Below are 9,923 nucleotides of genomic sequence, written 5' to 3'. Positions count from 1 at the left end.
AAAAAAAAAAGACCCATGCACTTTCTTTGACGGATGTGACATTTTAGGGTGAAATAACCATTTTGGAATCAGAGGAGGTGCTACATGTGTTTTTATTAGTGGGAGCTGAGCTTTTAAAATATGTTAAATTATTTCTCTAGAACCGAACAGAAGACGAGATGCCAAACTACAAACAGTACCAAGAGGAAGCTGAATCTGGCTACTGTGACCAGGGATGGGTTGTGCAGATACAATCCCACTTTATCAATACATTTGGTGTAATGATGGTTAATTTAGTGCTGCTCTATTATTCAGGGTTTTAAGTGGTATAATACTGAAAGTAATTCAGAAATGTAGTCAACCAGCTGCAGCGGCCAGAGGATAACATAATGTATGCCAACATCTTAATATATGGAAAAAGAAAGTCAACAAGATCCTAGTTTAGTCTTTCATGTGTCATCTGGAAATACTCTAAGGCCTCCACTATAAAAAGGTCACTTGATGGTTAGACTACAGCTTGTTTGGGATGTGGCTGTTTAGTCAGGAGTCTGAGAGAGGACCGAGAACGGCAACTGCCTCAATTTCCACCAGGCCCCCCTGAAGACACAAAGAGACAATGAGGACATGGGGGAGAAAGCAATGTGGGTAATAAGAATACAATGCTTCTCTTGGATTTTTATGAACCAATATTGGTGCCAAAATGTGTGAAAAAGGCTGATGTTCAGACTTCGTACTGAGTGCAGAGAAAACCTATTTAACCTATACAACTATTTTTTGAGATTTGTTCGGTAGTGTGGGTGTGTAAGATTTTACAGCAAAAGTATGAAAGTTGGGACCCTAGCATGCTAACATTTGCTAATTAGCACTAAATTTGCTCCTAGACTTGCTGATAGAAATGCTATTAATTTGGCAGGTATTTGGTTATAAACCCAAGTATTAGACAACAATCATTTTAACCTGATGATGCCACTAGATGAAAATTGAGGGCATCACTAAAGTTATAACAATTCATCCCCGAATAGTGTCTGTGCAAAATGTCATACTAATCCATCAAATAGCTGTGGATATATTACAGTCTTACCAAAGTGGTGAAATACTGTATATTGACTATAGTGAAAGTGCTGGATGATGGAAAATACATGGCACGGATGAATGAACATGCATCTAGCTACCATGAATCACACCACCCCATGTGTATTGATATATGAACCATGTATACCACCGGGTACTGCAGTTCTATATTGGTGTACAGGTTTTGTTTGTACTCACTCTGGGGAGAGCAGCGACTTGGTAGGCAGCCCTGGCAGGGAAGTTACTGCTGAAAACTGGAAGGAAAACACTCACATTCTATCAAAAGCATATTGGACAACTACCAGGTTAATCTTTGACTCTTCTCTATGAATTGGTCATTTATTGAGGAAAGTCATTGACAGACATAGATAAGATTTCTGGGCACCAGCAAATAACAATGTATACTTTTTTTTAAAGAATAGAACAAGTTAAAGCAATGTGTTAAGCAGATGGTGGAATACTGGGAAACATGCCATTTTTCACAAGACAAAAATTGTTTTATAATAGAGACAAAGCTCGCAATGCAAATACAAGTAATTACACTTATCAGACATAGTCAAAACTTTGGCCTGCAAAGTAAAAATTCACATGACTTTGGATCACACATGTCCTCTCATCAGGGTCAGGGAAAGTTCCCTGTCTGTGGTTCAGGGTTGAGTAAAGTCAGGAGGGAGGTGGGAGAACTTGGGACCTTTCCCCGAGTCAATGACCTACGCAGCAAAGCTTGCTGGGAGGGTTAAGTTACATCTGTGTGCCTACATGACGGTGTCCATTTACAGCTCAGTGGGCACTGCATCTTTCATTACACCTGTCTATTGTGATCCAGGAGGAAATGCCTAGACTGTGAGAGGAGGCTGCCTGACAGGGGACTGCTTCATCCGTCAGTGGTCATTTTCTGAGAGATGTTTGTGAAATATGAGGCGCCACATGTATGGATCCTGGAGTCTGCTGCTGGAGTAATGACAGACTTTCCTTGTCATTTCCTCAGTAAATTGTGTGCTGGATTTGGAACCCTTGTACAGAATCACGTTTATTATAAGATGGATGGCTCTATAAACAGGAACATGTATGACCACCAAGACAATTTAGATATGTTTAATTAATCATATCTCCCTTCACAAAGCAAACGGTCAGCTACACGTCAGCACTGTCAGAGCTGGTAGACATTCAGCGCCTTGCTCAAGGATACAGTGACTCAGGTGTTTGTGCAGGCAAAATGGTCATTATTTTGTGACGGGACCACAACAGTGGTGCTTATATAAAAGTGAATAAAGTAGACTGCTCGTATAGGTGACATGGCCACTGGTGTGACAGCAGCTCTGACAACCTTGTTAAAGGCTGCCACTGTGTGGCTGCTTTCATATACCTGTATAAGAATATAGAAATATAAGAAAAAAACACGAGGACCACGTATGTTTTCCATTATAATCTACGTTCTCGCATTAAATATAACACACAGAGTTAAAATGAATAAAGCATTTCCTTACATGTTTTGTAGACCTCATTGACGCTATTAAAGTCGTTGATATCAGCAAGCAGCACAGTCGTCTTCACCACTAAAATGAAAAGAGCTAAGTTTAGCTTGTTTGATCGAATCACATAAAACCACATGAGCAGCAGCTGAGTTACTGAACAGCCGGACCGTACAGGGATCTTACCGTTAGTGTAATCACAGCCAGCAGCTTTAAGAATCTCCCCCATATTGACGAGAGCCTGAGGGTTGATTGATTGTGATACAGTCAATCAATATTTAATATCACCTTCCTTTATATATGTGGTTCAGATTGAACTGGATTCAGATGAGACCTGGGAAACATCCTCTTATTTTGATTCATTGCTGTCAGTGTATTGATTTTGTCTTTGTTGTTTTGTCTGTTAAATGTTCTGTTTTTTTATCCATTTATTTTAAGGGTTTTACTTCTATGGCTGCAAGTACTTTTTTATTTATCTTTGCTGATCTCTGTCAATTTCTATTTTCTTTGGTTGCAAGTAACTTTATAAAATATCACAAGCATGAAACAAAGTAGCACTGTTCTACACTCTGTGCCTATGCGCCATGTAAATAAAAAAAAAAATCTGTGCTTATTGATGAGCTTAAATGTAAATTACTTATGGAAATAGTGGTAATTTACTACACTGGGTGAAAATGTCCTCACCTGTTTGGCCTGGGCCTGCACCCCTCCATCTACCAGCTGACCAGAGGCCACGTCCAATCCCAGCTGACCAGAGATGTACATTGTTCTGTCCACAACCACCGACTGGCTGAAGATGAGACACAAACTCAGAATAATACACTACTTAGACGTGTTCACACTTTAAAGCTATAGTGCGTAGTTTCTGCTGCCCCCATGAAGAATTCTAAGTAAGGACAACAAAACTGTTGGTGCGTCCACATGATACACTCCCCCCCCCCCCCCCCTTTAATCTGCTTTAAATACTTCAAATGCAATAACGATGTTACTTTTCTGATGAATGAACAGCATGTAAATTTGCATGATGTAAAATTATTTTTCTCTGATGATTGACTATGATCGACTGTATCTACACTCTAAATATCTCAATGACGCAAGTGTATCATTGCTCTTCTGAAACCGGAATTTCATAATCTAAAATCCCAGTCATTTTGTGCTACACTTTTTTTGTGGTAATTTATCTAGTGAAATGTTATAACAAATGACAGATAAGAACATTTTGCCACCAGACAGCAACAATAGCTAAAGAAACTTGGATTCTGGAATCCAAGATAAATCAGAGGTCATACGTTACTCCACCCACACGGACAGCCAATTGGCCAGAGCAGGGACACCCCTCACATTTACTTGTATTTTTGTCAGTTGATTTCTTAATATTTCAATTAATTTGATTTTAATCAGGTAATTAGAAAGCAATGTGCTCTTTGTTGTTGCATTTCTGAAGATTTAGATGTTAAGTGCAGATAAAGTATTTCCCAGGACATAAATCCTTACCTGTATATTCCCTGTCTGACAGGGGCTTGTGGCGTGTATGGGATTTGTCGACGAATAGATGCCATGATGTCAGCTGTCTGTCTCTACTCTGCGGTGCTTGTTCTCTGCTAAAAGTTCAGCTCTGGCACTTTTTTAATGGGGTCAAGCCAACCAGGTGGAGTTCATTGTACACTAAGGCCCGCCCCTGATCCAACACTGGACTGTCCTTGAGATTCATCCATTCATACAAACGCTTTATGTACCTGCTTCTGCACCCCACGTGTCGCTATAAATAAAACATTACGCTTACAGCATCTGTAAGTTTCCTCACCTGTATGGACCGATGGCAGCCGGGGCTGATTCAGTGTTGATGAGCTTTCTATTGAGTGCAGACATGTTTTCCTTATTTGTTTCCCCAAGTATTTATACCCTGCAGAGTGGCTGTGAAGGGCGTCGTTGTGCATGTGCAACAATTTATGGAAAGCAGGAAGTTGCTGCCGTAAAGTCTACCGTACTGTCGGTTAACAAGACAACGCTGTTTTGGAGGAGCGTCTGCAAACAGAAATCAGGTGCGTCCCTAGTAGAAGAGTAACGGTACAACAAGTGGTCATTCATGACGGTTTCTTCCGCATAGAGTAGGAAGTCTCCGATTATAAACTCAAATTTAAGATTAAAGCATTCCACTGCAGTTGTGGTTAACTATAAGTAACTTTATTATTTCTTGCACCTTTTCAAAATAAAGTATTACAAACAAAAAGATAATAAATTAGGTGATTCAAACAAATGCTTACATTCCACTCCACATCCTCAAGTCAGAATCAGAAGGTATCATATTGCAGAAACAACAGTGAAATTAATGAAAACAAAATCATATACCTGTATATATATATCAAAAAGTAATTTCAGATAACTTGTCAGATTCTCTACAATGTCATATTTCAAACTGGGCTTTTTTTTTAAATTGTCCAGAGCAAAAGGTTTGTTAAAGCTGAAAACCCAGCTTTCATATTAACAGTACTCTTACCTGTGCAGTTAATACAATAGCATTCTACTAAATAGCAAACATAATTATAAACATGCATTCTAAAACACGCGGAAATCAAGCCACATTTGACAAAGGGCGGAAATATTGACAGCCAAATCAGCTACCAAATTTAAACCAGCGTCACAAAAATAAAAGGTTTTAAACACATTAAATAAATAAATTGTGAATGCTTGTGTGTAAGTTGCCAATAGACTGTAGACTTAATTCATGAAAACAATGCACGTCAAGAATGTTATGGATTTCTGGGAAAGAACAGTTAAAAAAATAAGACAAAAAACAACTTACAGATATAATCATTGGAAAGAAACATTACTAGCTGAAATTTGGATTCTGTTGTTTAAAATGTGTGGACACATTGTCCATCAGATGAGAATTAGGATAATGTACAGTACAGTCATAAGATTATGGAATTTAAAAATGTCAATATGCAGTAAGTATGGGTTGAACCAACAAGACTGTGTATTAACATATGTAACAGAAACCTGCAGACATATTGTACATGTATATAGAATTCCTTCAAATTGTCAATATTAGCACGAGTAAATTCAATGTCAAAACTAAACCACAACAGAGAAGTTTTTCCTCTCATGATGTAAGAGTAGCAAGAGTTTTCAATTAAACATTCAAAATTGTGAAATAAAGCCCAACTGACAATGGATTTTTGAGTCCAATAATTATATCAATATTTGAGAACAGATAATCTGATAGCAGCCAATATTTATATTTTTAGGATAAACACATGACATTTTCCTTCAATTTAAGGAAAACAATCACTGCATAAATAATGAATGTGTACATCTTCATTCCTTCATCAATAATCACACCTAAATGTCAGAAAACTGTAATGGAGAAAACAAAAACAGCACATTCTCAATCATACCTGCTGAAACAGCGATAAGGGGAAATTTGCTTTAAAAAATCTTAATGCAGTTTTTTTTTTTAAATGAATCTGAAATTCAGACAGCAGCAGTGGCTTGGTTTTTCTTTAGTGTCAGACAGTCACTTGAGTCTTTTATAGTTACTAGTCAATTTACAGGACTACTTGTCCCCAACACTTGTCATCTCCTTCACTGCTTTGCATATAAGATCGCTCAATATCTAGTTATAGTGATGTTGGAATTAGAAGTCAATCAATCATAGTGTGGAACAATAACAAAAAACATAATTACAACTTGAAAAAAGGTTTTTTTTAAAGACTGCAGGGACATTCAAATAAAAATCACAGTATTTTTGGAATGCTTTGCTTTTTTGAATTTTGATGCCAACTCTGGTTTTAATTCGAAAGAAGTGGATCATTTTGTCCAGTAACAGCACAGATTTGGACTTAATGAAGAGCAGAGGGTAAGTGGAGACAGGTGTGTTATGAGACACCAAGATGCATGGAGTCAATATTGACAGTGCACTGGATGTTTAAAAGGAGCCCAAAAACATCAAAATAAAATACAAGACAATTAAGAATAATGAATGTTTTGAATTTAAGTCCACCATGAGAACATACGTGATCTGTTCACCACCCACATGACTTCCGTCATTTCTGTCCATTGTTACAGCTTTCCACAGTCCACTTACAACTCATTTAGGATGAGAAGAAATAGATTTAACTAGCTCACGACTTGGTTGTAATATTACATTTCATATTTTAAAACCAGGTGTTAAATATTTTAAGGCATTCTCAACTTAATCAGCGTCATCTTGATTGTCTTTGGTCATGGACAAGCCTCCACAGCTTTTTGTTGCAGGTATTTCCAAACTAGGCTCTATATCATATTTACACTGAAAGTCTGAGGAACGAAAATACCACTTGTCATTGACCACTGTGATTATACTGCTACTACTGCCAGAGGATAGGCTTCCTAATGGGTTGATGGGGATTGCCTGAGGGCTTTCTGTGTGACATGGAACGTTATTTCATGTTTAAAAGGAGAAATTCCTGTTGTGACTTTCAGGCGGGTCTTGGAGACATCTGGTGTAAAAAACTGCCATCTTGCCGGAAGTATACACCCAAACACTTGAGGGAGCGAAAGTAGAACAGAAGTAGAGTCTTGCATCAAGCGTTTTCTCTTCGGCCGCAGTCCTGAGTATTATTCGCGGGAGGGCAACTTTATAGGATCCATAGAAACAAATATTTTGGAGTAACAGCATCTAGACATAGTGTAGAAACAAGGCAGATAAGTGTAGATTCCAGGAGCCAAAATGGATGCACAAGCATCCAACTTCATTTAGAGGCAGTTGGGAGTCAGAAGTCAGAGTCAGTGGGTTTTCAACAAAGACAATAAGGTCATCTTAGTTCCTCTGAGTCAATGGGACTTAAGTTTTGTGGTGATGGTGACTTTGGTAAACCGAGACTAGAGGAAGGGACACTCAGAAGTTCTGTTGTCGTCTCTTCTTGGCATCCATGGCATCCAGGATGGGCTGTCTCTTGGCAGTGTAGCGCTGCCTGAGCTCCTCAATCTCCCGCTCCATCATGGGATCCAACGCAGTCAGGCGCAGCTGCAGCTCCTCAAAGTCCAGGTTCTTCAGCTGATCAACAGCACACATGTAGAAACAGACAAACAATGGAGAAGGAATGAGTTTGTCATTGAACTGTTTCGCTTTTGGTATTTTTTTAAAGTTATTTTATTACTGAGGCACTGGTGTTTAATTTCTTTAGGCCATTAATAGGTCCCATTAATTAACGCAGTACCATCCATGCTCATGGTAGATTGCACTCACAAAGTCGAAGTCTCCATCCTGAGGCACCTTCCAGTTGTCAGGGAAGACATTCTTGGACTGGATGTGGTAGCCGGGCTGCTCCTGCGGCTGGTTATGGTTGTAATTCTCCTGTTGCTGGGCTGCCTTGTTGGAGTCCTGCTTGTCAAAATAGTCCATGAAGGATGGACGTATTGGCTGCTGGGGGGTGGCGTGCCCTGTGGAGGAGAAGGAGGGTTGTGTTTCACCTGAATAGTCTCCTTAGTTAATACTCTATTTTTGTCATACCTTCTCCCCTTTGTGACAATCTTACAAACCACTAAAACTAGTAACATTGACACTTTAATGTTGGCTCAGGCCCTCATTTAATTTACGCAAAAAACACTTAAATCCCTTTTCTCTCTCAATAACTGAATACTTATGTGTGTGGGCTCACTCCTCATTGATCCCTGATCTTCCTCCTCCTCGTCATCATCATCACTGTTGATGACCATTGTGCCCAGGTCAGACTCTAGCATGGTGCTGCCGTGTTCAATCATGGTCTGTGCTCCATCACTCATTGTGCTGGTGGCCCGCATGGTTCCTGCACCCTCAGAGCCAGACTTCACCATAGTGTGAGAGTCCACCTCTGTCTCCTCCTCCTGGAGGACATTAAGTCATACATCTTCAAAATATAGCCTTCTTATCAAGTCAAGTTTATTGTTAACATCTCAGCTTACATACAGAGTTGTCATCCTCCTCCTCCAGCTCTCTCTGCTGCTCCTGCTGCCTCTTGGCCTTCATCTCCATGGCTTCAGTAATCAAGTCTCGAAGGATTGTGACCGGCTTGGCCTGGCTGATAAATGGGTGCTGGACATCCACAAGAACAAAAATAAAAGTGTTGTGGTGATGTAAGTGACACAGATGCTCTTTGACACGGTGTCAACACAAATGGAGAATTTTGGTCACCCCTTGCACATACTTATGCAAAGTATACCTACATCAGAGTTTCTCTGAGTGCATACACCAAGGTGTTAATGTTCTGCTCTGTGTGTGTGTGCGTGTGTGTGTGTGTGTGCGCTTCCTTCCTCCAACCTGTAGGAGCTGCGTGGCGGTTGCTCTCTGCTCTGGATTCTTGACCAGACACTTCTTGACAAAGTCTGTAAAGTCATCTGACCAAAGCTCCGGCTTCCTGAATGTGGGAGGAGGATTGGTGGGGATCATGAAGATTGCCTGGAAGAACACAAAAGAGGGTTTCAAAGAAACAGATAGAATAATAAAGACAATAATTCATGAAAGAATCATGTAAGCGGTTTGTTATGTACACCTCAAATCCAAACATTTTACCAACCCCTGCTTCAGAGTTGAGAGTTTTTTACACTCACTCTCATGGGATGGATGTCAGCATAGGGAGGTTTGCCCTCTGCCATCTCTATGGACGTGATGCCCAGGGACCAGATGTCAGCCACACAGTTGTAGCCGATCTCCTGAATCACCTCTGGGGCCATCCAGAATGGAGTACCAATTACAGTGTTTCTCTTTGCCATTGTGTCCTTCAGAGAAAAAACAATGCCAGTATCATCATTATGGACTTGAAGTTTTCAAATCACTTAATATTGAGTCACAAAATTAGCAAAAGATTATTCATTCCAAGTAGAAGTTTACCAAAAACATTCACTTTTCTGTCACTGGTACCAAATCCTAAACAACTGTAATATTGTTACCGTTAGTTGTCCAGCAACTCCAAAGTCTGCCAGTTTGGCATGTCCCTCAGTGTTGAGGAGGATGTTTCCTGCCTTAATATCCCGATGGATCTTCCTCATGAAGTGAAGGTATTCAAGACCCTTCAGTGTCGACTTCAGGATAGTGGCAATCTCTTCCTCAGTCAACTATAAGGAAAGGAGCAAGAAAACACACGGATGAAAAAGGATCCAAACAAAGAAAGTAGACTAACGCAAGAGTGACTTATTGTATTTTTCATGTAAATGTAAATGTGCTGTATTTATATAGCGCTTTTCTAGTCTTAATGACTACTCAAAGCGCTTTTAAATCATACAGGATACATTCACCATTCACACACATTCATTCACTGTGGCCGAGGCTGCCGTACAAGGTGCCACCTGCTCATCAGATAAACACTCACATACATTCACACTCTGATGCGCAGCACCAGGGGTAACTTGGGGTTCAATGTCTTGCCCAAGGACACTTCGACG

The 9,923-nt window shown here is 39.8% G+C and overlaps 2 protein-coding genes across 3 annotated transcripts in view; both read right to left on the bottom strand.

Moving 5' to 3' along the window:
- The window catches only part of rida (reactive intermediate imine deaminase A), a 4,721-nt gene extending 238 nt beyond the window's left edge, over window positions 1-4,483 (bottom strand). The window contains exons 1-6 of one of the 2 annotated variants that reach the window (XM_032535028.1): window positions 4,327-4,483; window positions 3,207-3,312; window positions 2,709-2,763; window positions 2,538-2,606; window positions 1,249-1,304; window positions 1-576 (exon numbers count right to left, since the gene is read on the bottom strand). The exon at window positions 1-576 is cut by the window's left edge and continues 238 nt beyond it. In XM_032535028.1, the coding sequence (XP_032390919.1) occupies window positions 520-576; window positions 1,249-1,304; window positions 2,538-2,606; window positions 2,709-2,763; window positions 3,207-3,312; window positions 4,327-4,391 (408 nt within the window). In that variant the 5' untranslated portion in view covers window positions 4,392-4,483 and the 3' untranslated portion in view covers window positions 1-519. Of the gene's footprint in view, window positions 577-1,248; window positions 1,305-2,537; window positions 2,607-2,708; window positions 2,764-3,206; window positions 3,313-4,016; window positions 4,248-4,326 lie in introns of those variants that run through there. The other variant, XM_032535027.1, reaches the window with a different exon arrangement.
- Window positions 4,484-7,071: 2,588 nt separating this feature from the next.
- The window catches only part of stk3 (serine/threonine kinase 3 (STE20 homolog, yeast)), a 5,226-nt gene continuing 2,374 nt past the window's right edge, over window positions 7,072-9,923 (bottom strand). Inside the window, exons 5-11 of the mRNA XM_032535007.1 lie at window positions 9,432-9,596; window positions 9,093-9,260; window positions 8,803-8,940; window positions 8,452-8,577; window positions 8,165-8,369; window positions 7,753-7,946; window positions 7,072-7,560 (exon numbers count right to left, since the gene is read on the bottom strand). Coding sequence (XP_032390898.1) covers window positions 7,402-7,560; window positions 7,753-7,946; window positions 8,165-8,369; window positions 8,452-8,577; window positions 8,803-8,940; window positions 9,093-9,260; window positions 9,432-9,596 — 1,155 coding nt within the window. The 3' untranslated portion in view covers window positions 7,072-7,401. The remainder of the gene's footprint in view (window positions 7,561-7,752; window positions 7,947-8,164; window positions 8,370-8,451; window positions 8,578-8,802; window positions 8,941-9,092; window positions 9,261-9,431; window positions 9,597-9,923) is intronic.

This window comes from Etheostoma spectabile, chromosome 14, assembly GCF_008692095.1.
Source record: "Etheostoma spectabile isolate EspeVRDwgs_2016 chromosome 14, UIUC_Espe_1.0, whole genome shotgun sequence".
Lineage (NCBI taxonomy): Eukaryota > Metazoa > Chordata > Actinopteri > Perciformes > Percidae > Etheostoma > Etheostoma spectabile.
This window is presented reverse-complemented; position numbering and strand designations above follow the sequence as displayed.